The following is a 27,759-nucleotide window of genomic DNA, read 5'->3' on the forward strand; positions in this document are numbered from 1 at the left end:
GAGTCTAGATTCTGAGTGCTGGGCACATCCCTAAACACCATGAGGGGTGCCACTGAGGAAACGCCACAGGAACAGCCTTGAACTACCAACCCCTGTCCTGCCTGACCACAGAAATGACAGGGGGCCGTCTCCCCTTCATTCTGCCACCCACCCCCATCAACAGCCCCAATGCCTCCATGGAGAGGCCGCTGTAAAGACCACAGACACCCCAATTTACATAAAATTATCTCACTCCATTTTATTTAAGATTTTTTCTCCAGTTAGTAAAAGAAAGATGTGTCTCTCTTTATACATATGTACAAGTTCAGTTATAAAAATAGACAGCACATTCAAAGAGAAAAAAGGCTTGGCATTTTTCTGATTCCCTCTAAATAGCTTCTGTACACAGGAGTCTGGGTTCGGGCAGAGGAATCTTAATGATTTAAACTGATTCCCCTACCACCCCTACTCCAAAAAAAGTTTTAAAAATCAATCTATCTAAACTCAATTCCGCGATTTTCAGGTGTGCAAATTAGAGGCTGGCTCGCCCGGAAGCACCTGCTCCACCAGGAAGGTCAGGCTGGGGGGCAGGCAGAACCGCCTCCCATGCCACACCACCCCTTTGCCTTTCTCGGAGGGAAGCAGGCTCAGGTGGTGCCGGGCTGGGAGGGTCGGTGCTGAGCTTGCCCTCTCTCCATCCTCACTCCTGCTGTCCCTTCCTTTCTCAGTGCAATACAGACAGTGCATACAGCCAAGCAGGGGGCTGAAGGGCAAGGGTGGGGAGACTGTGCATTCAGGAAGGGGAAAGGGAGTCCGTAAGAGGGGCAGTGAGGATGTCCTGCTGATTGAGGTGGCTCCTGGTCTCTTTACTGGCTTCTGGGAGTCCCAAGGTGGGAGCTGCTGCTACTGTTGCTGGTGGAACCTGGAGGTTCTCTGGTGTGAACCATGCAGGGCAGGGAAGGAAATGCAAGGAAAACAACTGCCTCCAGGCATGCTTCCTCTAGCTGTCAGTCGCTTTCACAAGCCACTACCTTTGTTTGCACTCATTGCTCTTTTTAGCCGTGACCATCTGACGAATGGGGTTTGGAGACCTGGGGAGCTGCCCAAAGACTGGGGATGCCAGATACATGATTTCCTTCCTTCCTAGCCCTATAGGAAATCCCAGCCCTGAAAGAAGTTTCCACTGTGGAAGGCTCTTCATAGCACTTGTGGAGCCTTTGCAAGGGGCATGACCAGAGCTGAAGAGCAGAATGGGGATGGAGAGAGCGTGCCTGAGCACCCACAGGGGCAGTCTGTGGATGGTCCTTCCTCAGTATGAGGTTTAAGACGTGGCTCTAAAGTTCATCTGAGATGCTACAGGGCTGATCCCTGTCCTTGGGCCTTCTTCCAACAGGCAACCTCCAAGCACTCCTCAAGACACAGGTGATAAAAGTGCTCACACTGACCACCTGCCTGTCCTTCATTTGCTGCAACTGGTCATCTCTGCCCTCTGGCCTGTGAGATGCACACTGGGCAAGCCGTCCAAAGACCATCTGCAGGCCAGAACTCTAGCACGTGGTTTGACTGAAGGAAGCTGGAGGGCCCAGGTGGTTACCGTCCTCCAGAGGGGTTGGTGCCTTTGCCCTGTTTCCGAACCAGGGAGTCTGGGGCGAGGCTGCTGGTCAAGTGGAGGCTCTTGGGAGTCCCAGGAACATTATTTCCTTTGCTCAAAGGGGAACTCAAGGGAGAAGAGGCGCTTGAAGGTCCAAAGTCAGCAAGGCCAGCAGGCCGAACCATAGATGTCTGCAGAGGACTGCTGGCAGAGATTCCTGTGGGGATGGAGCAAGAAACAAGAGTGTGAGCACCATCCTGTCTGAGCTGCCTCAGGGCCTGACCCTGGTTGGCTACTGACGTCTGGACTGGAGGAGAGGTCGTGGGGAACCCTTCCTGCTCTTCTTAGCATATTTGCTTGCTCTTCTTGTCAACTTTTTTTTTTTTTTTTCAGTAAGAGGGATGTATTTTTAAGAGAAATACAACACCTACTCAGGCCTCCCTGCATTACCACATCAACAGGGAGTGAGTAAGACCACCCTGGTGCTCAAGGACGGAGCACACGTTGGGCAGCCGAGGGTGAAGGTGAACTCTAACTTACTAGGCACTTGTGCACTTTCTGACATTCCTTCTTTCAACCTGGGACACCACTTGTGATTAGCTGCTTATTAATTTCAGGGGATATTCTCCAGTCCCCAGTCCGGTCAGAAGACACGAGGCTACCTACTCTGCCCTGTGTTCACACTCATACGGTTCTCCTGGTGCTGTTCTCCATGCCCTGCCACCTCAGGGACCCAGTTCCAATGTTTCGTCTTCGTGATGGCTTCCGGGGCAACAGTGAACTCTTTTTTCCTTGTATGAGGCAAATCCACTTACATCTGATAGCACACTAAAATGGTATTTTGAAGGTTTCTTGTGTACTGGTTTTACTTTGCTAAAAAGAACTCTAAGTGCTTGCTGGGCCGATGTGTCTTTTCTCATTCACAGCAGAACTGCAAGTAATCCCTGAAGCAGTTCCTTCCCTTGATTTCATTTCCAGTTATTGAGCACTGTTGATTGTTCTTTTGAAACTACTCCTTGTTGCCCCCCTTGCCCCCTAGCCCCCTTCGCAGGTCAGGTCTCCAGGAGAAAGCCTGATGAGTGTCATTTTTTGCCCATCCATAGGTGAGATCCTGGCAAGATTGCTGTTTTCCACAGATGTGATCAGGGTTAAGAAACAGTGGCCTAAGCTCTTATCTTCATATTTGTTGAATGAACAAGTAAGTGAAAGCCAACACTCCTGCAGCAGGAAGAAGGGGAGGTGACTAATACTTACTGAGCATTCTCTCTTCCATATGCCCTTCCTTGCTACAAAAGCCCTATGAACTAAACACTAGGCTCATGTTTTAAATGGGTCCACAGGTCTGTAAACGGGAGCCCCCTTTCTACCAGCTCAGATGCCCTACATTCCATTGCTGTATCTTCCACCTGTCATGGCCACTACAGCCGCTTTCCTTCTCAAACCTTCCAGAGCCCCATGTCACACCCCTGATAAACTCCTGCCTACCAGGTCGAGTCTTGCTAACTGTGACTCCCGTTACTTCAATGCAGCCTGACCTGCTTGGGGGTCCCCAACATGCCTCATCATCGCCAACACTGTCGCCAGTTCAAACCCTTGTCATCCTTCTCCTTTCTGAATTACAGTCTGGCTACTTTGTCTTCAGATCTGTGGTTCCTCCTCCTGCTCTACAACCACGATTCGGCCTCTCACCCTTTTTTCACTCAGTACACGTACATTGCCCTGTATTGCTGTCAAACACATTGCACGTACAGCTTCTCCTTCTCACTGCTCTCAGGCACTCAAGAGCAGGGGCTCTGTGTTATGCTGCGCGGCACGCAGCACTGAGTGCCTAAGGTGATGGACTGCACTGCTGGGTAAATGTTCAGTATGCTAGCCTGGGATACTGAAAGGCAATTACTGAAATATGGGTCTGGGAAGAAACATTAGTTCTCAAAGCAGGAAAAATTCTGACTGTTTAAAGTAGTATAGTCCACACATTTTCTCTGCCTTTTCACAGATACTTCCACCTCGCAGGACAAGGGGAGAGTCAGGAGTGTTCAACATAGAAGCAGAGCCCAACATGAGGTCTGAAAAGAGCTTCCCTGGCCTAGAGGTGTCATACCTGCGCTACCTGGCAGTGTTCAACAGACCTTCCAGACTGTGCCTGACCAGCATGGAGCCAGCACGGAGCCAGCACAGCCCCCTGGGCCTCCATACCTTTAGACACGTTGTACCCGTATGCTGCATAGGCAGCCGCAGAGGCTGCCGCAGCCCCCGCTTTGGCTCCTGCCATTGCAGCAGCACTGCCCGCGGTGGACTTTCTGCTTCGGCCCTTCCCTGTTCCTTTGGTTGTGCTTCCTGAACCTTTAGGGCGGCCTCGGCTTCGGGCTGAGTGACCACGTCCTGCAGCTGGCATTTCCTGAATCGAAATTCCTAATGAAACAAATGGGCCGAAAGGAAAAAAAGTCAATTTCTTCATATGTTAACAGAATCTTCCCCTGACAGGGAAGGCTGGCTCTAAGGGTGTTTGTTTCAGGACCTTCAGGGAAGTCTGTGTCCTCATTTAATGGCTGGGCCACCAAGTCACGAAGAGTTAGTAGAATTTCTGGACAGCTAAAACAGGTTGACTCAAGAGTGGTTCTATTACTACCGAATCTCTTCTTTAAATGAGATCATCACTAAACGAACCCCAGGGACTGGCTACCTGATGCCCACCCATACTCTACAAAGTGTGCATGCCTCAGAGAGTCACTGCTGACTGCCGAGTTTTAAACCTAGAGCTCCTCAAACAGTATCAACACTGGGCCCCACAGAACAAACTAAGAAAAGACCCAGAGAAGCTAACTAAACTAGCAAAAATAAGGGTGAAGTATGAAAGAAAACAAAGGAGTTTGAGGCTTTATAAAGTTGTCATTTTGCTTTCCTTAAACCTTCTTTCTCCTTTTCACTTTGACAAGGCTAATGAAAGAATGAGCCAACAAATTCTTTTGGCTCCATGCCACGCTTCTTTAAAGAACGTAGAAAACACCACTGTCCTAGAAGGAATCAGGACCTTATCTCATGTCTAAAACAATGCTTTTCTTGAGGCAGTGGACCAGGCCCAAGTAATGCAGAACAGCAGCATCACTTACCGTTCACGGTGTCCGAGACAGAGCCTGTTATGGAAGCAGGAGAGTTGGTAGCTCGAGACTGAGGGGCTGAAGAGGCTGGGTCATCCACGATGACCAGCATGTCACTGCTGCTCTCGTCAGGGGGAATGGAGCCCGTGTGCAGCTCACTGCTGATGGAGATCTAGAGCAGGAAGGATCAAGACCACCACCGCTAGTCCTTGTGCCCACAGCCCATGGCCCTTTGACCTACATGAGGGTGTGCTTCAGAGGTCTGGCCACTATTTCCCTCTCCTGCCTGGCTTCACTCGTGAGGGTTAGATACCCTGCTTTGACTGCAGAGAAGGCAGCCTGAACTCATTTGCTTTTTTCCTTATGGATTCTACATGCAACCCCCTTCTAAAAGGCAGGAGGACTCCAGGAGAAGCAAAGCCTGTAAAGTCAGAACAGTCCGCCTGCTGTGATGAAGGCGTCTAACAGGAGCCTCACCTCACTGAAAGGGCTGGGCATGGCCGAGTCCACGCTAATGAAGGAGTCATCTCCATCAGCTGAAAGGTTGGAGTTGTCAGCTGAGGGAACAAATGGGATCACCAAGTTCACACCCTCCTTTCTCCGCTTTCCATCCAATTCATCTTCCTTTTTCTTCTGGAAACACACAAAACAAGAAATATGGACAAATCATGAAGATAGGCACCAAAAATTAATTGATAAATTAATTTATCAGAGACAAAATCAGAGACAAAATTAATGATAAAAATTTGACTTTGTAAACTTCTAGGTTTCATTTTTTGCAGTTAGTGTATTTTTAAGGAAAAACCTCAGGAGAGGGACGGCTTTACAAGAGTTTGTGTACGTTCTGCCACAGTAGCACAGACTGAAAGGCAGGCCAGTCACACAGAACCACAGCTGCGTAAGCCCACTCCTCATGGTCAGAAGTGCACGGCCAGCCCGTGGCGCGTCCGAGCAGCAGCACTGAACAGGAGTTGAACTGATGCAGTCTTATAAGAGGGAGGGCTAATGTCTTTAGCATATTTTTCTGTACATCTGTTTTTACTCTCCCTTTTAAAAAAATATTTTATTTATTTATTTTTCAAGAAAGGGGAAGGGAAGGAGAAAGAGTGGGAGAGAAATATCAATGTATGGTTGCCTCTTATGCGTCCCCTGCTGGGAACTGGCCTGCAACCCAGGCATGTGCCCTGACTGGGAATCGAACCGCGATACTCTGGTTCACAGGCCCGTACTCAATCCACTGAGCTACACCAGCCAGGGCTACTCTCCCTTCTTTTTAAATATGCATAAGGAGAGTGAAGGTTCTTACTACACCCAAGGAATAATGGATTTTGTCATTATTTCCTCAATTTACATGTAAAAGCTTGAGAGTTGAGTGACTGAGCTATACTTAGGATTTCTAGAATCAAGTTTAGCAGGGCTTTGTCACAGACCAGAGACCTGGAATCAGTCACACAATGTATTTGGGAAATTCTGGGGACCATATCCATGTACTGTACCTAATGGCCTTTGTTTCCACACCTCTATTAGGATTAATATGGTATACCCTTTGTGTAGCTTATATTATCACTGGGTATTTATCTGAAACTTCCATGCTCAGAGCAGGGATGACATTTAATGCAAACCTAGTAAACCCTACAATGTCCTGGATGAGAAAACCATCTTTTCTCCTTTGATAATGTTTCTGAGTGTTAAAGCTATTTCAATACTAAATAGTATTAAGTAATGGGTTAGAGATGTGAGGATGGAGTCATAAAAGAGAATCTGAGGAATTGGGTAAAGACGGCAGTCCAGGCCAGGAGGAACATGATCCCTCATTCCTGGGACTTCTCAGGTTTGTAACTGTAGTATGTACCAGGGGCATTCTTCAGGCTGGTAATAGTTCTGCTTAGCAGAAGGTACGATCAAGGGTGTGGATTTTAAAACAGAGTCACTGTATCTACTGGAAGATGACCATATAATATACACAGGCTTCTAGGTTGCTGACCATCAAGGCCCTATGGCTGGACATCAGGTCCAATACAAGTGTGGGTAAGGCGAAGAAGCTGACCTCCACTTAAAACAACAAACTTTAACATGTGGCTAGATAAGCAATATGCTTCACATAAACCAAACAGTCCAAGGAAATGGGGCACATGCAATTGTCAGAGCTACAGAAATGCTTGAAGCTCAGGGGGCTAACCTGTTCAAGAGGGGGCTGCATCAGGGCTGGGGAAGATGAGAAAGTCAGTGCAACACAAAGGCAGGGCAAACCCACCAGGAAAAATACCTTCTAGAATGCAGTAAAGTGGTTCTAAACCACCAATCCTTGGATGTACAACCTAGTCAGAACTAATGGGCTAACTCCTGAAGTAAGAACAAGTCCGGAGGGCCTCATTTCAGACTTACATGTCAATGAGGACCAGGGATAAGGATTACCAACATAATACTTTAGTAGAAACAGCAAGTTAGGGAGAAATGTAGGGTAACTAATGTAGGGTAACTACTTTTCACTTTGCAGTTAGCCTGGTGGGCTCAAGCAGAAATGTCAAAAGGGAGACAGAAACAGTTCAAATCCTTGGCATAAACTGGAGAAAAAGAGATGTACAAAACCAGACCGGCCAGAGATTTATTTTTCCAACAGTAGAGGACACTGTGATACACTAGCAGAATCATGGTAGAAGGGCAAGATCTAATGACCCCTGAAGTTCTTTCTAAGATTCTATGGAATCTAATAATGTGACATCTATCTTACCCACACCAACCTCATGATTCTGTAACACCCTGACAAACGGTTTCCATAATCATATGTGACTACAGACAGGAGGGTTTGTGTTGGGAGTACAAGTCTACCATGGCTGCAGTTCTCATCAAATGTCAAGAAGCACAGAACTGCTAGGTATTGCACACAGCTGAGCTGGATAACCAACCAGTAACCGAGATGATGAGACATGTATGAAGCCTATTTGTAAGTACCACCCGGCTCCCCGCTTCAGTCCTTGTCAGCCACCCAAGTCTGAGATACCTTCTCTGCATATTTTTCCCGCTTGCGCTTGCGCTCTTTGACTCGGTTGGTTTCTTCCTGCTGCCGTTTCTCTTCTTGCCGCAATCTTACTATCAGGAAAATCAAAAAAAGCTCTGATAAAATATCTGGGGCAATCATAATCCTCATTCTTTGAAAATGAAGTGGTCATATCCTTTGATATTTACATTCCAAAGTAACACTTCTATGTGACCAAGGCAGACAACTTGTAGTTTTCTAACTTGGAGAAGGAACTGAGCTCTTGGATTCTTAACAGGTTGTTATTGGTTCAAACCATGATTCAGTTTAATTATTATAAGCCTTTCCTTGCCTTTACTTTTTCCTTTTTTCAGCCTTTCAACAGCTCTGCACTGCACAGGTCAAGTGTGCTTCTGAATCCCAAAATGTTTTTAGAATGTGGTGGCAAATGTGAGCACACAAGACAGGAGCGCCACTGCAGTTTCTGATGTGATGCTGCAGAAGTCCTCAGAGTCCTCAGAGTGTGAAACCCACTGTTCCCCCAGAAATAAATGGGAGAATGGTTTGTATGATACAGCAGCACGCTTCTCCATTAAAAGATTTCTCCAGGCAGAGCAAAGTAAATACATTATTGCTAAGGAGTCTAGGGATATAGCCTTCCTGGTGCAAATTTATTTGAAGTCCTATTACTTAAAAAATATATGTGAATTTTTCCTTCTAATCCATAACATGTCTTTATTTCGGTTTTAATATAAAATATTAACATAAAAATGTTTATCCCCAAATACAGTCTTTGGCTTTGCCTACACCTGGCACACAGCCAAGAGCCTCTTCCTTTTTTAGAAGTGTGGGGCCTTTTTTAGAAGTGTGGGGAAAACATTTTTTGTAGGGAGGAGAGAGCATTCGTAAGAGGTTTAGGGTACGTACATTTCTTCTCCAATTCTTCATCATCTAGAAGAAGACTAACCACCTCTTTGGGTTTCAAGGTATCTGGTTTGAAGTTCCCACCAGAAATCACCATCCGCTGAATCTATATAAAAGCAGATTAAAAGGTCACAACCAGGCATCCATTCCATCTTGGCAAATCTCCAAAAGAAAGAAACATCCTTCTCGCTCTTCTGGTGAGGCCCCTCAATTTCTTATTTCTTTTTTTTATTCATCCTACTGGCTTATTCATTTCTAACAGAAAGCACAAAAGAACTTTGCTTGGGCAACTGATAGCTAGAAGATCCAATAATAATAAAGATGGGGAAAAAAATCCAAACAATAATTTCTTTGGAAATTAGCAAATTTGGCATACAATTCAGAGGCTGAGAGAACTAGGGTGAGAGCTCAGATGTTACCCCTTCTCCCCTGAATGTGGAATATGCCAAACACAACCATGACTGCTGCCCTCTCCACATGAGCAACAGCCACACACCTAAGACGTAAACACCACTGTGGTGGAAAAGGAGTAAGGAACAACCAGTGCAGCTGAGATCACCCCTACGTAGGACCTGATCTTTTGTTTCTTTTTCTTCCTTTTTTCCTGATTTTATTTTCTATCCAAAAAAAAAAAAGTAGCCCTTTCAGACTAATAAAAAGCAAAGATCTTAGTCTAGTCAATGTGACTGGATTGTTTTATTCACCAGTGTAGTACTTCCTTTGCCTCGTGCTTACCTCACTCTTCTCCTTGGCTCTCTGTAGGATGCGCTCTTCAATGGTGCCTTTACAGATGAGCCGGTACACGGTAACCTGCTTTGTCTGCCCCAGGCGGTGGGCTCTGTCCATGGCCTGCTGGTCCACAGTGGGGTTCCAGTCACTATCATAAAAAATCACCTGCACAGACAGGACAAGAATACAGCAAAGGCTGAGGCACTCTTAGCATAAAACCAGGAATTCTGAGAGTAACATGGCCTCTCATCTCTTTGCAATGTTTAATGCCAGACATTTTTTCCTACAATATAAAGATGAGCAGGTGTGCATTATAAAACCAAACCAATCCTTCACTCACCCTGGGCAAGAGAGAGACTCTGAACTTCCCCCCCAAATTTCCATTTAAAAAGATGGAGCAGCAATAATATTAATAGTTAACCCTTAGCCCTGGCTGGTGTGATTCAGTGGATTGAGTGACTTTAAAAACAAAAAGTTAACACTTACTGCTTACTATTTGCCAGTCATTGTTCTGGGTGCTTTTAGTGTATTCATACACTTAAATCACATAATCGCTATGATTTAGGTACTATTAACACTCCATTTTATTTTTTTCAATTAAAAATTATTTATTTATTTTTAGAGAGAAGGGAAGGGAGGGAGACAGAAAGGGAGAAAAACGTCAATGTGTGGTAGCCTCTCATGCGCCCCTTACTGGGGACCTGGCCCACAACCCAGGCATGTGCCCTGCCTGGGAATTGAACCAGTGACCCTTTGGTTCACAGGCTGGTGCTCAATCCACTGAGCCACACCGGCCAGGGGCACAAGACCCTACTTTAGAGAAAAGGAAACTGAAGCACAGAGGAATTGAAGAATTCATCCAAGATTACACAGCTTAAGTAAGCGGCAGGCTTGGGATGTGAGGAATGGGAGAGCCTCCTCTTTCACACTAGGCCTACTGTGATATGAGACATGTATGGCTTTCATGAATTTTCAGGCTCCCACCAAAAGGGTAATTTCTTGTCCCTTGAATGCTAAGGAGGACATGTTCAAAGGTTCCTTGGAAGCTACTCTAGTTTGCTAAACAATAACTAACAACAACAAAACACACTGCCCCCTCCCCATCCCATTAAGTGATCCTAAAATCAACAGGCTCCTGGGTCCTCAGCCCTGAGGCCACCATCCACCACAGTAGATCCCTTGCAGGAAAGCCAGTTCAAAATGGCCCTCATCCCTCATGTATCCTCCTCTATATTTAATCAAGCCACCATGTCCGGCCAGTGTTTCTTGAGAAATGAACCCAATCCTTTTATAGTTTCCCTGTCTCTATTCTGGACTAGGTGCTCACTACCTATGCCTGGTTCACTAATGCTCTCAGACCAGCTCCCTAGTGCTTCCTAGGTTTTAGCACACTTTGGGTATAATTCCAGACTACTCTCCTCTCTGCCAGCTATGCCGTAATACATCAAGTCCAAACTCCCCTTAATAATCAGGCCCTACCGCACTGAGCCAACTTCATTTCTATTCTTTCCTAACACAAAGACACCCTTTCCCTTTCGTCAGATGGGTCTCTTCAGTGTTCCTCACTTGTATTTCACTTGTTTGTACCACTGGTTGCTCAAGCTGTTTTTCTGACCTAGAATCCTTCCTCTCTTCTCTGTTGGTCCTTTAGATTTTGTTCAAGCTTTACCATGTTCAGGAAGGCCTCCCTGATTTCTCTTGCCTATAACAATGTCTTCTTTTCCTATTCCTCATGAATTTCTATTAAAAATAATAATAGCTAAAATCTGTTGAGCAGTTAAAATGTGTCTGGCATTAGTGTGTACACATATCTCATTAAACTTTCACAAAAACCCTATGCATTTCCTTCATCTTATAAATTAGAAAGAGATTGGCCTCAGCTAATGGTGCTAAAAGTCTCTCCCCGACAACCTGCTCTATTAACAATACCTTGCATTTTCTACCCTGGTCCAAGTTTCCATATAATCACTGACTATCTTCCATAATTGTTTGATTACTTCATGGGCACTATTTAAAACAGCTGCCCATCTAGATATTTTAAATGGGACAGACAAGATGCATCAGTGAAAACTAGAATCCCATAGGTACTAGTCGATTGATACTAGAACATCTAAGGAGGTTGATCAAAACTGGATAGAGCTGCCCTGGCTCATATGGCTCAGTGGGTTGAGCATCAGCCTATAAACTGAAAGGTCACTGGTTTGCTTTGGGGCCAGGTCTCCAGTTGGGGGTGTGCATGAAGCAATTGATAGATGTTTCTCCCCCTCTTTCTCCCTCCCTTCCCCTATCTCTAAAAATAAATAAAATCTTAAATAACAAATTCAGAGCCTAAAAATGTAGACTGAAAAGTGATTTGTCTCTCTTGAAACTATTTCTCTATGATGCTCTTCCCATTGCTTAACACTATTCCTAAATGATTTATTTGTTCTTTCATTAAATAATGGAAGCAATTCTTCTATTCTCTGAAGAATTCAGACTGCAGGTGAAGATGAACAAAAGGCATCAGCACTTCCTTTTTGTTAATCCTCACCTGAGAATATGTTTATTGATTTTAGAAAGAAGAGGGAGAGAGTGAAACACCAGTGTGATGTATCAATCAGCAGCCTCCCAAAACACGCCCCGACCAGGGACTGAATCCATGCAACCTAGGTATGTGCCCTGAACTCACAACCTTGTGGTGCTTGGGAAGACGCTGCAACCAACTGAGCAACCTGGCCAGGGCAGCATCAGCATTTTCAATGCTTTTGCCTTTATTAATTAAGAACCCCCACTGGTCCCTTTGTCTTGCTTCTATACGAGGTAAAATCCCTCAAGTTTTAGTATAGAATTCTTGGGGAGAAAATGAGAAACTGCCTGCTGAAGAAATATATCATAATGAAAGCTTGTTAATCCATAATGTCCACAGACCTAGAATTTTCACGTGCACAATGCTTTCACTTGTAGAGAAGCATAGCAAAGCTGACCACAGGAAATTTTGGAGCTTCGATAAGATATGCAAAATTCTAGGAAATCCAGTTTAAACTTCCAAGAAGAAGAGAAGACAGTTGATGAAAGGAAACAGCTTGCCCTGGCTGGTGTGGCTCAGTGGATTGAGCACTGGCTTACGAGCCAAAAGTGTTGGTTCAATTCCCAGTCCCAGTCCCTGTGCCCAGGGCACAGGTCTTGGTTGTGGGCTGGGTCCCCAGTTGGGGGGCATGCAAGAGGCAACCAGTTGATGTTTCTCTCCCTGTCTTTTTCCTTCCCCTTTCTCTAAAAATAAATGAACAAAATCTTAAAGAAAAAAAAAAAAAGAAAAAGAAACTGCTAATTGGACTAGGGGGGAAATATTACTTGCTTAACATACCAAAATGTGGAAAAGGAGAGCTAATGTCATACCTAAAACATAGAACTTTTACTTGTTCAAGCCTGTGGCAATGGTTCAGCACCAATTCATAATGGGGAGTCCTATATTATGAATCATTTCATAGGTGCTTCCTTAACACTTCTATTTTTCCTGGAAGTCTCAGCGGCAACCAAACCTGATTCAGCTTGGGTTCTTTTGAGCTCATAAATAAGAAGATTAAATAAAGCCTAAGGAGATAGGTTTGCAATTGAACTTTATGTCCCCTCCCCACCAAATTCAGTGGTTATTTATCATTTGAATGGATTAAAAGATGTGAGGGATTTTAGGAGGGAGAGAGAATAAAATAAGATTCTATTTGGAAAACTTCTTAACCAGGGGAAAAGAATATAAAATATATGTAAGTTAATAAGCTGAAAGAAGAATGAGAACTAAAAACCAAACTACATGTATGATTATCTCATTTGACAGTAAAATTAATATTGAATCAACCATGACTTAAATTTGGGGTAGGGCTGGGGAATGGAGGAGACAATCACAGTGGGACTGAGAAGACACTGTGTTCTGTAATCAGGTTTATGGAACTCAGTGAGGCATTCTAGAGAAAAACAAGTAACAATGGAAGGATTAGAACAACTGTCTTATAATTAGGAAAGATTAAAGCAAGTCAATCCACAAAGCATAGCTCAGCAATGACTAAGGGCAAATATATTACTGGTTAGCACCTTCATGAAGTTGTAAACGCCACACTGGACAGGAAAGACAGCAGGAAGGTGAGATCAGGTGAGGTGGAGCACCTAGCTATACATAGGTCAATGAGAGGAGTTGCAGGGAATGAGGAACTGAAATGGAAAACAGGAAAATTTCAAAAGGAACCCCCCCAAAAAAGGACTAACACTTGGAGGGTAGAAGGAACTCTTTCACTTCCAAGAGAAGGGATGGAAGTTCAGGCCCTTGGGAGGGCTGGCAACTGTCCCATGTTGTCTCAAGGGACAAAGGACTTCTCACATTGCTACCAATGAACAAAAGCTCCTCAATCCCTCTCTACACACGTCAGCATTTAAAACAGGTCTGACACCAACAAAACAAATAGTGCAGGTCACAAGAGCCCCTCACCGAACAAAGTTAAATGCAGAGATCCCTACTTCAGCAAGAATACGCAAAGAACAACACAGCTAGTAAAGGGCAGCTGCCATTAATCACATGCTAAAACCATGTTTTTACCAACAGTGGGCCAGAGTCCCACTGTTTATAAATACATGTTTATATATGCATTCTCAATCATGAGAGACTCGATTTTTACTGACATTTTAGGCTGACTAACCTCTTCCTTATCCATAAATGGTTCTGGGTATCTTCCAAAGCTAAATAAATCTTGGGACAAAGGAAAAATGCCAGGCAAGCAGTAAGGCCTATTGTTTTTCTACTAATACAGAGTATAACCTGACTTCACACAAAGCTTAACCTAGGAATTCATTTCAACCTGTGGTCTCATTTTTCTGAGTATTCCAGAAGGTTTTAATTTACAAGCGAATCCCCAAGCTCTCCTTTCAAAATTAAATGTAAATTATTTTGGAATTGGGAACTCAGAATATTCAGACCCTCTCTTTAGTCCCCAGCATGAAAAGGGAATTCCTATTTCTACTCTTCTAGCTATGTGTTAAGGGGGCTATTTTGGTTCTTTGTGGCTGGCAGGAGCTTTTACCCCCACAAGGCAAACCCCATGAACACTGTAAACAGGATGCAGATCTCAGCCCCTCTCAAATCTGCATATTTTTGGATCACTCAATTGAATAACTAGAAGTACTATTCCTTGAGGAACCATAGACCAAACCTGAGACAGGCATTTTGAACAAATAAACTTATCCAGCCCCATGGCCTTAAATGGTCATCTCTGACCTGATGATTCCAAAATACATCTTCAGCCCCAATCTCTCTCCTAAACTCCAGACCCTGTTGCTTGGGTGACGCTGTCACTTAGTGTCTGCTAAGAATCTTGAACTTAACCCACCCCAAACCAAATTTTTGAGTCTCCCAATCAAACCTGCTCCCCACCCCTGAGCAATATTTCCCTTAATCAGTTACTGATATCTCCATCATTCCAGTTGCTCAGGTCAAATAAATTAGACTTTTCCTTCATACCTCCTCTATGTCCCACATCCAATCTAGCAGGAAACTCCACTGGTTGTGCCTTTACATGCTGATTCCAATTATTTTTCACCACCTTCACTGTTTTAATCCTTGTGTCTAACTACTAACTGAACTTCTTGCTTCTACCTTTCTCCCTATAGTTCTCCCCATCCCTAAGCCAGAAGGACACACGGAAAACTCAAGCCAAATTATGTTACTCTTCTGTTCTAATTCTTCCAGTGGTCTCCCATCTCAAAATCCTTACTATGGCCTACTAAGCCCTCCATGATCTGCCTCTGCAATATTCATCTCACATCACTCTGCCCCTCATTCATCCTGTTCCCTGTTCCACCTACACAGGGCTGCTTGCTGTTGCTTGATTATGCCAACCATGTTCTCACCTCGGGGCTTTGCATTTATCTCCTCTGCCTGGAATGCTCTTCTTTCTGTCAGATAAATGCTTGGCTCACTTCCTCACTTTCTTTAGATCTTGGCTCAAATGTCATCTTATTGGAGAAGCTTTACCGGCCCATATAACACAGTAAGTTCTGATCAAATATGGATCAAACCCTGACCAGGTGGAAGAAGAACAATCTATTCTAAGGGAACAGTTTATGCAATAGTGAGACACTGGATGGGGTGTTCAGGAAAACTACAAGTCAATCATTTATGAAACAATTTAAAAAAAAATTTATTTACTTTTAGAAAGAGAGAAAGAGAAACATTAATGTGCCAGAGAAACACTGATAGGCCTCCTCCTGCACATCCGCAGCTGGGGACCTGGACTGCAACCTACCCCTGTGCCCTGACCAGGGTTCCAACTGGCTTTTGGTTTGTAGGCCAGTGCTCAATCCACGGAGCCACACCAGCCAGGGCTATAACATAAATTTTAGAAGGGAAATAATCTGGCAATTAGACTGGAAAGAGAGATAAAAGCCACAAAATGAAGGACCTTGTATGCCATGCAAAGAAGCTTATTCGTTACCTCATAGATGATGGAGATTCCCTGGTTGTAAGCAAGGGAGTGGCACAGTTAATAAAGAAGGGTATAATTAGTAGGTATGGGGCTGGGGGCTGAGGGCTGAGACTGGAGTCCAAAAGATCGGCTAGGGCAAAGTAATGAATCTTGTACTCACACTGAGAGTATGACTAAGTTGGAATTGTACAAAATGCTTACAGAGAAGCAAGGGGCAAAGAGAAAGCCAAGTTTCTGCTCTCTGATATGGCTCCAAGCTACCATATCAGAAAACCTGTAAAAACAGCCATGCAAGACAGACAGATGTCCCTTAAGATGACTGAGGCTGATGATGTGTACGTTAAGATACAGAATCTACCTAGCTATACCCTAGTGATCCTCAGGCTCTGGAGCCTTGTCCCAACTAGGTTAACTGGCTGAAGAGGTTTAAATGCCAAGGAAGGTATGAATGAGTCCTATGGCTGCGATCAGAAAATGTTTCATTCTTGAAAGGAGACAGTTCTATGGTATTGTCAATAAGGGGAAGGAGTGCACACAAGCCTAGGAGTGGAGACAAAAAAATATGGGATCTAGTTCCAGCTCTGCCTCTCCACCCTTGTATTTCATTTCTCTATAACCCTCCAGAGTTTGCATCTTCCTCATACTTGTGAGAATTTTGATGCTCTGTATTTCACAGAGAAGCACCAGAACCACACAAAATGACATTTTTCAGAGGCATGTGTTCTGCAAAACAATTTCCCATTTGCGCATTTTTATGTCTCAAGATTACTGAAATTGTTATTAAATATATTTGAATCTTGCCCTGACTGGTGTGGCTCAGTAGGTCAGGCATCACTGTGCAAACGGAAAAGTTGCAGGTTCGATTCTTGGTCAGGGCACATGCCTGGGTTGTGGGCATTCGAGAGAGGCAACTAACTGATGTTTCTATCTCTCTCTTTCTCCCTTCTTTCCCTTCTAAAAACAAATAAAACAACAACAAACAAACATCTGAATCCTGGGAATAGTTCTGAGATTAAAAAAAAAAAGTTATCATCTCCCTTTCAGATGCTAAAGTATTCCTTGAGGAGATTGGATATGAAAGGATAGACCATTTGATGAAATGTCTTTTATATATACATATATATGTTTTAAATTACCAATTTCATTGCTTTCCAACCACCTTTTGAATTTTGTGATATAAAAATATGAATTTTTCCTATGGTGAAAAAATACATAAGAGTAATAAAACAATCCTTCCTGATTTGATCAGTTATAGCTCCTAGATGGATTGACTGATTTTTTTTGTCTGTTTATTCAATGACATACTCCAAGTGCTTGCTCAGTGACATACTGCAGGTGTTTAGACACACAGTAGGCATTCACCAAATATCTGCTGAATGAATGTATAAGAAATTTATTCCAACAGAATGGGTAGAAAAGTCCAAAGGAAAGCTAAAATGTTCCGTTCCAGACAAAGTGTGACTAACATAACTGAAGGCAAAGAAGAAAGAAGTTTGTGATACAAAGAGAGGGCAACACCAACCGAATAACATATTGAGAGCAGAGAACTTGCACATCCAGCGTACTGTGCTCTCATGACTTACTGTATCTGCGGCAGTGAGATTGATCCCCAGTCCGCCAGCACGTGTGCTCAGCAGGAACACAAAGATGTCATTCCTGCAGAAGAGGAGGTAGGTGTATGTTTAGAGGAAAAACTGAAAAAGAAAAATGGCACGTGGCATAAAAGAGGAATCTCTGAATAAAGAACAACATTTAGGGCTAGAAAGAGTTTTGGTGGTTGCCTAGGCCTGATCTAATGTTTCTTTGACACACTACACAAAGGTGCTCTGTTGCCAAGATCAAACCACGGTTATCATCTTCCACACTGCAAATATACTTTGCCCACTAATATTGATTAACAGGCAATATAATTATAAACATGTAGCAAATGTAACAGAAAACTATGTTATCATGGAAGTAGAGACCTTTCTTTAAACTTAACAGTCATATTTTTAACAAGTCATGCCATTCACAGTTCATGCAGAGGAGACAGATAAATCAGTATTTTCCTGGTGTTTCCCCCAAGAATTAAAACCTACAATAATTTGAGTACTAATTATTATTTCAAAGCACTCATTTTTAGATGAAAAGTCAGTCCCGGAGAAACAACTCAAGACTTGGGTCTTGGATTAAGACCCAAGTCATGACTTCTGTGTACATTTCAAGCTGAACTCAGGATCAGACAGACTACAATTAAAGTACTTTTTGATCAATGCCAATACAGCCCTTACACAGAAACAATCAGATAAAGTTTTCTGTTTCCATGTACTTTTAAAGAAATCTAGAATAACAATAAACCAGTAGGTGCCACTGTCACTCATTCAGGTAACAAATATTTATCAAGTATCTTTTAGGAACAAACATATGCCAGATTACAAAAAGCAGGCTTTCACTGTAGGATTATCTGTGTACGCACATACATATACGGGCCCAGTCTGAACCTAGTTCTTGCAGATGACATAAACATATTTTAAGATTATCTTGCATTTTCACATTCCTGCCACCAATGCTCTTTTCTAGAACATTTCTAAGGGAATGCATCATACTGGTGAGCAAACTTTACCAGCCTTTAAATCAAGCTGCTAATCCCTTTCCATTATGACTATAACAAGAAATACAACCAGAAATTCATTTAGATTGGTGTTATTCAAATTGCAGGTCACACCTATCACTGGGCATGAAATTAATTTAGTGGATCTGGACTGATTAAAGAAATAATTTAAAGAAAGAAAGAGAACAGATTAGAAAATATAGTATATCATCACAGGTCATAGGGAAACTACTGTTTTGTGAAATTTCAGGTATGGTACCAAATCCTAATATAAAATGAGTTTTATTCTTTGACTTCGAGTAAAAAATATGGAAACACACTGACATCAAGTTGCTTTCATCCCCTGATGCTGTTCTTTCTTGAAAAAAATCACCTGACTGCTGACAGTGTATTTATGGGATATAAAATAGAGATGCTCTGAATACAGCTGAAGTGACTAACTGATGACATATCAACAGCCAACATGAGTATCAGAGAAGAAGCTATTTTGAAATAAGCTTCCTGGTTAATCACCAAGCTGGACAGGTCCTAGTGGAATCTGTCCATTATTTGCATTTAATTAAATACAACTTTCCTAGAGGCATGCACAGAAAATTAGCATGTTTAGAGGTCTCTTGTAGGACATGATTTCAAAAGCAGTGTACTGTTATGAAAGTTCTACTAGTTTATCCTTGAATTTTATCATAAAGTTTAATGTTTCATAATTTTATTTATATAACTTATAATATGTCATGCCTTATGATTAAACCATACAGGGTAAACCATAAAGTTAAAAGATGTTGCTATTTAATAAACATTTCCCATAGTTGTGGGGTGATGTAATGGAACCTTGATACCTCACAGACCACAGGAGAATACTTAACCATAAGCCTTCAAATAAAAATTGGGCTTTCTAGGCTGCATTAACCTCTTGCCTTTGATAAGGTTTCTCTTCCTCACACATCTCTTTCTCCTGCTTTGGTGGATACAGAGATGGGGTCAGTGGTCAGAGGCTTCTCTCTGATACTCGTGTGAGAGCTGATGGGAGTCACCCAATGGCAAGAACTTTTTTGGCAATTCTGATAGAAGTCCAGAGCCTGGGCTTGGGTGGGGGTTGGGGAACAGGGATGAGACAGGGAGGGAGGTAGAAGGCAGTTGGTAACTATAATAAAAGAAATGGTAGAGGCAGAAAAACGAGCCATTTTCACAGTCTGGACAGCCAGGGAGATCAGACCCCAGATGTAGAAATCACTTATAAACAGGGACTATACATGGGAAAAGACACTTGTGAAAGGAATCTAGGTAAAAAATAAATTAGTGAAATTTAAGGCAACATGATGATTCGGGTGCCCTCTAGGGGTCTAAAAGGAGTCTCAACTCAGGGTCTGTGATGGAACAGGCCTTAGAGACCAGGCTTCCAAGTTGTCTATGAAATCACATGGCAAAGACATGCATGCCTAGGTCACATTCTCACTCTTCTCTGGTTAATGACTCCCTGAGGCCACTCTGCACTGTAGTACCCAAATAGTGCTGGGCATGTATCTGACTGCAGTAAATAGGCATGCTGAGCCAGAATAAAAGACGACACTGGAGTTCTACAACACTCTTACCAAGAGGGAGAAAAACGCACAGTATACTCACTTTTTCTACGGTTTCCCAAAGGTACAGCCTGAGTGGTCAGAATCTTTGGGGGGGGGGGAGGGTCCATTTGATAAATGTCACGGGGTAAGGAGTGAAGCCAAGGTCAAGGCACTCCAGAGCAAAGACCTTGTGAATGGCTTCTAGGATCATGCACTTGGTCACATGTTCTGAATGTTGCCCAGTCAGGACATCCTGGCCAAACAGTCTTTAGTCTCAGTCAGACTCTTTCCTGGAAGGATCCTTCATAAATAAATCTTGTATGAAGGGAATGTAAATGGCTTTTTATAGGAGTTCTTGTTTACTCTGGCTGACCTTTGAGCCTTAGGGCTTTCCAGTTGAAACTACAATTTTTTTCTTTTGATGTCTTTTCATTAATAATAATAAACAGCCAGCAAGCCATGCCTTTCTGTTTTCAAAATCACCTGTCTACTTCTCCCTCCGGGCCTACTGCAGCCATTCAGATTTGTAAGTTGAGAACTTTTCTCCCCATTTAGAGGGGTTTGCCTGATAAGTTTCTGGTCAGCATAGGCACAGTTAATTTTTATACCTAAGATATAGGGGATTATTTTTTAGCCGTAATCTCAACACTAATCACCTAGTTCATAATGTATGCAGGGAAGATGTTAGTCTGTTGTTCCATAGTTTGCCTAATACTAGATGGAGGGTGTTAGAATCATAGTTATTTAAATGTTGACCAAAAAACCCCCCTCACTACTCCCTAAGTAACTCTCAGCTGTAGGGTTTGGAAGCTCAAGTAAGGTTTCCCAGAAAAGCTGTGCAAAGTAAGATATTTAGTAAGTGAATAACAGTACAATTTAATGGTGAAAAAATCCTTCTTTTAGAGCTAAACTTTGCAAAACTTGTGCGTGCTATTGGGACTGCCCAAATAATTGCTTCACAAGTAAAATAAAAGATTTTAGGAGCCACTAATTAGTTGTATCTATTGATTCTTTCCCCACTGAAAGGTCACTAAAATATACTGAGCTCTGGGTCTCACAGTCCTGTTTTCTGGGAACTGAGAGAGCTAGAAGAGCCGTAGCATGACAGCTCAGAACCCAAAGCAGCAGCAGTCAGCACATCACAGCTCTGGTTGGAATCTAAATCAGCAGAAATTTCTATAAAGCAATCTGACGATATGCAAAGTCTTAAATACATTCCTTCACTCAGTGATTACCTTGTTTGAATCTATATTAATAATCTAAAATGGTGACAAAGCTTTATAAATGAAGATATTCTCTCATCATTTTCAACAACTACAGCACCCACCCCCAGTACAATGGAATACTGGTCACTAAAAATAGTGATTACAAAGACTTTTAAAATTATATATGATAATGTTTATGATATAGAAGAAACCAGGACACACAATCTTTACATGGCATTAATGTGTAAATATAACCACATTCTGCAGTGTATAATGCACTCACTCCCGTACATAATGTGCTCCCATGTTTTTGGCCCAAACTTACAGGGGAAAAAAAATCTTTCCTTTCAATTAATTAATTGATTCATTCATTCATCTACGGTTACTTATTTTTTATATTATAAAGAAATTTAAGCATTTATTTTTTAACATATTATGGCACAAGAAATTTTATGTAACAAAAATTACAAGACTTAAGAACAGATACAAGGTATTTCAGGCACTACCCATGTATAAGGCACACCCTTATTTTACCTTAAAAAATTTGGGCAGAAAGTGTGCATTATATATAGCAAAATATGGTACATTAACGAATAGAGGAATATTCCAAAATGTTAAAGTAGTGGGATTGTGGATGGTTTTTATTTTCTTCATTAATTATTTCTCAAACTTTCCTCAACAGGCATTTCATTATAATATATGACAATACTAATTGTTACTGGGGAAAAAAACCAGCTTTGGTGTTAAATGAAATCCTCAAATGTATACTATCAGACTTACCAGTAAAAAATAAACACAAACACTAGTAGGTGAAATACCCATTATTTAACAGTGTTTCTTCTCACACACAGCTCGTGCCGCCTCGTACCAGTGCACCCACACCAGAGGTGCTGGCAGGCCTGGAGAGACTGAAGGCACCCTGGGAACCATGCAGTCTACATAGTCTACGGGTCTTGTACATAAGATTCTTGTCTGTTGGAGCTCTTCGGTTGGAGTAGATAAGGACAAAGGAAAATATGTTTCATTTGATTTCAGAATCAAGAAATGAGGAACAGCTGGTAAATTTTTTGTGGGGGGTGGGGCGTAACAATGAGGTAGGGCTAGGAGGCACTACTATGCTTATATATGACAGATAATCAATTAAAAAATCTGCTGATAGGTTCTGCTAGGTGAAAAGCTAGGTTAGGCCATGTACACAGTTGCTCCAAGGTAATGAACAGAAATAGGTCCAAAGTAGATCTTCCCCTCCATTGTTGGTCAAACAGCCACCTAAATTCAGATGTATAGCTTCAACTTAGAAGTTGAATATACATTGTAAACCGACACATCAGGATATATCTCGTTACCTGTATTCTACTGTAAAGGACTGTGCAATACAAAAACTGTCCATCAAAGGACATTCTTTGTTGAACTATGGATTTGTTTTATGCTAAATTATTTTATGTTTGAAGTAAACCATGCATTAAAACCGAAAGAAATGAAAACAACTGTAAATACAAATGGATATGTGCTTAATTTTGTTCCCAAGAACTCAAAAGTTAAATATTAACAGTCTACACAATTAAAGGCCAGAAATTCAGAATGTTCTAATTTATAGAGTGTTGAGATCCACTCTATTCCTTAGTTCTCCAGGTTTAAGAAAGAAAATTAAGGACGAAGTTCAGCAGACCTGTCACTAGCAGAGCTTGGCTTTTTCCTTGGAGAGAGCAGTAACCAGACTCTGCTTATTACTATGAGAACCTGCACTTAGGATAATTATGGCTCTGAAAGCCATCGGCACCCAGCAGGCAGTATTTGAAATTTCATAGGCTCATTATCAGGTACTGTAACTGAGAGCTGCCAGTTGAATAGATTGCACACTACTGCAGGCTGTCATACTATGCTGTGCTAAAATGCTAGAGGGAAAGCAGGAAAAGGAAAGATAAAAAAACCAGCAACAACCTCATACAGTGAAACAGGTAGGCAAAAACAAGCTAAAATCAACTATAAGTTAACACCCAGAGATAACCGCTATTAAAATTTAGGAATATATAGCCCAGTGAATTTTTCCAACATACATATTATCCATATAAGGAGGGTCTTTGTTCATACTCAGAAGTCATTTTTTTATTGCCCCAAGAAATTGGCACTGATTTGGTAAGAGAGATTTCAAACACAAAAATGACCAAATATTCATTTTTTCTCTCACAGACACATAGATCTGAACTGTCATAAACAGAGTTAGCTAAAATGGCAGGAACTATCATAATCACTTAACAATCTGACATATGTTGGTATTTCTTTCAAACTCATCATCTCCAGCACTAGAGGAAAAGCAAAGATAATTTTTGTAATTCCTAATAAAATTACCTGTTCTGAAAATCAGCAACCATGTCCCGCCTCTCCGAGATCTTGGATGAGCCATCAAGCCTCATATAGGTATGCTTTCTGTAAACCATATATTCCTGCCAATCAAGAGTAAGTAGATATAAATCAGTCTGCTACATATTAGTGTATTCCAACTCACACAACCATCTACTCACCTACCTCATTCATACTAGGGGCAAGTCATTATATACAGAATGAGGAGAAAGCAATCTAAAAAATACAGGAATTTAATTTGTAAATGAATTGATTACAAAAAGTGTAAAAGTCAAGAGTAATGTGAAGACTACAACCACCCTCAATTTCAACTTGGAAACCAATCTTATTTCTGTAGGTTTCAGAAAAACAAGTAAACAAAATGAAATCTCTGAACCAAAATGGCTTTTCAGTCTCCAACCAGATGTTTCTCACAGCTATGAACTACCTAGTTTTCCCATGGTAAATAACACCTGACCTAATGTTTCGCTGGTGTTTCTCCTCAGTGAATCTTTGCTAACCAAAATCCTTGAATTTACATCCTAGACTTCCCTTTCCAGCAAAGCATGCATCACTGTTAAGGGAGGCCAAACCATCAGGGCAAACAGAAGACAAGGTAACTTTCCATGGCTGAGAATGTTTTTGACATCATGTATCAAGGAATCACAACTTTTAAGAATGAGTAAGAGATGTCAAGATCTATTTCCATTTTTAGAGGTTGCAATTCTTACAGATCATGTCCAAATGAGCACTGATTTCCTCTTTTTTGCTGCTGATTACTAGATTACATTTCAAAAAGTCCATTGTAGAGAAACTATTAGTAAGAATTCAACATAGCTGCCTATGTATATGAACTTGTATTGCAAAATTCTCATATGTAGTTTTTCTGGCTGGCTGGGTAGTTTAGCATACAAGGTTGCTCCAGTTTGGTGTGGCTGGTAGAGTTATGTGGCAGCCTGATCTTAGAGCAAGTACTCCAACCTCCTCAATGGCTTGGCAGAAGTCTCTCTGGCTAGGATAACTGTGAGGTGAAGCTAGTTGACAATGTTCACTGAGGACACATCATTGTGTTTTATATAAGTGTATATGTGTGTGTGTGTGTGTGTGTGTGTGTTTGTGTAGAAGCTTCTTTCTGTCTCCAGGTAGTTCTCTAAGGACTCTGATAATCAAGGAGGGGCAGAAAATATTTAGCCACAGGGAACTTCAAGTTCACATTTAGTGGTAGAGCCTTATAATGGAAGAGTGTTAGGGCAGAAGAGTAGGGGTATTTTGGATAAAGTGGAATTCAGGAAAGAAGATGAGTATGATGATGGCAGAAGATGGTCTTTAAAGGCTCATTATAACTTGGCGGCTAATCCAACCAGGGAATGCTGCCATCCAGAACAACAAAATAAGGAGACTATATAGACAGACACCTCAGATTTGGACTCTAACCAAAGGGTGAGCTTCTTGCAAGGATCTATTTTACCTTTTAAACCAGAACTTCTAAGCTCAGTGAGAATAATGAATGAATGAATCTTCTTGTAGATCTTGCTGTTTACATATCATTTATATATCAAGGTCAACACAACACCAGAGATATTGGTCCTAGACCATAATCAAAACAATGCTGATTACAGACAGCCTGTTTGTTACTAAGGCAACAGAAAGGAATCTTTGCTGTTTACCACTTAAACCTATGCTTTCCCACCCAGGGGAGTGGTGGGATTTCAGAAGGTTTAGATCCTATTTCAGTAAATAGCCTCAAATCAAGTAAATGGACATGGAAAGAGCAGTTAAAAGCAAAGTAGAGAAAAGTCTACATTGTTATGCTATCTATAGAAAAACAGCTAACAGATAAAGAGTGAGCTAAAAAGGGAATTTTAATATTCCTGTCATTTACAAATTCTGGCTATACCGAAGCTATTCTTCTGGCTGTCTCTCTAAAAGTCTAGGCTGTTTGCAACCAGAAAGAAATGCCTAATTTTTTCAAGAACCGCAACCACTTCCATTCCTAGGTTCAGCCCTGACTGGTGTGGCTTAGTTAGTCTCGAAAAGTGAAGGGTCACTGGTTTGATTTCCAGCTAGGGTACATGCCTGGGCTGTGGGCTTGGTCCCTAGTATGGGTTTGTGCGAGATGCAACCAATTGATGTTTCTCTCTTTCTCCCTCCCTTCCATACTTTCTAAAAAATAAATAATACAAATGCTAAAGAATGATTTGATAATACTCATAGTAGTTTTTAAAATTTATTTTAAAAATCCATCTTAAAAGTCTATCTCAATGATGGAAACATCAAAAAGTTTTCTAAGATTTATCTTAAGAACCTTGCTTAATATATTCTTTTTAAAGCCAACAGTGGAGACCTGGTTAATTAGAAACTGTCTAAGATGGCACAACGTCCCCAGTCATCCTTCCATTCTCTGCAGTTTACTCATATGTCTGAGGACCATTGCTGGGTGGTTACTGCTTGCTGGATGACTTTACTGTGCTTTATAGGAACTGCGTCACAGTTCACCTGTACATTAAAGAGGGCTTATGGGACAGAAGACCAACCATTACCCAGTCCTTCCTTACATTAGGCGCCCTGTAGAAATTAAAAGTATCTCTCATTAAGTTCACTTTTGGTAATTAGGAAAGGCTTAGACAATAATCACCAGAATGATTACATTTCCTAGAGACTTGTCACAAGAATTCCTTTTGCTCCACTTAAAGCTGCAGAGAGAGAAGAGGAGCAAAGTGTAGGCCTCCTTCCTCTCCCAGGTCTCATGTATTTTAGTATCTTCCTTTAATTAACAGATATGAACACCAGTACTCCCAAGTGAAATTTTGTGCATTAATAATTATTAACCAAGTAAGTTCCAATACTGTTGAACTAACAAAATAAAAACTATGACTTTTAACATTTAGAAAATTTTGAGATCTATAAAGTTCTAACAGATACCATTTTTGAAAATTATTGAAGCTGCCAAAGGGGATAATGGACAAGATGTACTCTTAGCATCTGAGTGGTGATCCTCAACCAGGATTTTAAAAAATACCTGTGCATGGACCTGCCACAGGTATTCTGAGTCAGTAGGTCCAGGCTAGGGCCTGGACTGGTTATTTTATTTATAATATACTTATTAATCCAGAGATAGATAGATAGATAGATAGATAGACAGAGAGAGAGAGAGAGAGAGGAAGGAAGGAAGAGGGAGACAGTGAGAAATATTGATGGGAGAGACACATTGATTGGCTGCCTCCTGCACACACCCCAGTCAGGGACCAAAAACACAACCCAGATTGTGCCCTGACCAGTAACCAAACCTGCAACTTCCAGGTGTGCGGGATGACACTCCAACCAACTATGCCACATAGGCTGGGCCTGGACTGCTTATTTTTTAAAAAGCTCCAGAGATGATTGTAATATATACCCTATATCTGCAGTTAAGAACAACCAATACAGAGGAAAGGCAGGGTAGGGTCATGTAGAATCTTATTATTTCAGTATGGCCGTCAGATGAGCAGCACTAGCAATACCTGAAGTTTACTAGAAATTCAGAATAGAGGGGCCCACCCATACAAGTGAATCAGAATTTGCACTTTAACATGTATTACTTGTAAGTACATTTAAGTTTGAGAAACACTGTTGTATAACATACCCTTACGCTATTTTTAACACATTGAAACACTTTTTTTTCAAGCAAAAAAAGTGTTTCATCTTATATGAAACCCCTCTAATATAAAATAGGTAAAAAGCATTATTATTCTGGTTGATGAAGAAGGATAGGGAGCCCAGTGCCCCACCTGCTTAATCTCTACCTAGGTCTCCTACCGTCTACCCTACTCCACCAGCCTGAAACCTATTGTCTTAGAATACAAGTTGAGAAGACAGGTTAGTTTTGGATCACACCCATAAATCCTACTTTTAAAGCAGTGGCATGCAAACAGAGGTATCAGAGTAACTCAAAATAGCATCAGCAGGTGCTTCTAACTCCTTAAAATAAACTAAATAAAAGCAAACCTCACATACCTGATGGTGCAATACAAAGGGACTAGGTTCGTCTTAAAGTAGTAGCGATAATGTTACTGGTGAGCATTTATTGAGCATTTACTAAGTGACATTCACTATTCTACTTATTGTACTTGATTTTGCTTATCTATTTCTCACCACAGGCCTCAAAGGTAGGTGTTATTATTGTTACTCCCATTTTACAGATGCTAAGTAAGGTCTGTAAAGTGGCGCAGACAGCAGGTAACGGAGCTAGGATTAGAAACCAGGCAGACTGGTTCTAGAGCCTTTGCTTAACCCCTCCACTGTTTCTCAAATGGAACAAAGATGTACCACCACTAGTGAAAAA

The 27,759-nt window shown here is 41.7% G+C and overlaps 1 protein-coding gene across 1 annotated transcript in view; it reads right to left on the minus strand.

The window, feature by feature from the left end:
• Positions 1 to 216: 216 nt before the first annotated feature.
• Positions 217 to 27,759, minus strand: part of INO80 (INO80 complex ATPase subunit) — a 138,342-nt gene continuing 110,799 nt past the window's right edge. The window contains exons 28-36 of the mRNA XM_037161669.2: positions 23,448 to 23,542; positions 17,328 to 17,400; positions 9,305 to 9,463; positions 8,573 to 8,675; positions 7,670 to 7,758; positions 5,146 to 5,301; positions 4,681 to 4,840; positions 3,767 to 3,982; positions 217 to 1,787 (exon numbers count right to left, since the gene is read on the minus strand). Of these exons, the coding sequence (XP_037017564.2) occupies positions 1,570 to 1,787; positions 3,767 to 3,982; positions 4,681 to 4,840; positions 5,146 to 5,301; positions 7,670 to 7,758; positions 8,573 to 8,675; positions 9,305 to 9,463; positions 17,328 to 17,400; positions 23,448 to 23,542 (1,269 nt within the window). The 3' untranslated portion in view covers positions 217 to 1,569. The remainder of the gene's footprint in view (positions 1,788 to 3,766; positions 3,983 to 4,680; positions 4,841 to 5,145; positions 5,302 to 7,669; positions 7,759 to 8,572; positions 8,676 to 9,304; positions 9,464 to 17,327; positions 17,401 to 23,447; positions 23,543 to 27,759) is intronic.

Source organism: Artibeus jamaicensis, unplaced genomic scaffold (assembly GCF_021234435.1).
Source record: "Artibeus jamaicensis isolate MK-2021 breed Jamaican fruit bat unplaced genomic scaffold, CSHL_Jam_final contig_1132, whole genome shotgun sequence".
In the NCBI taxonomy this organism is placed as follows: Eukaryota; Metazoa; Chordata; class Mammalia; order Chiroptera; family Phyllostomidae; genus Artibeus; species Artibeus jamaicensis.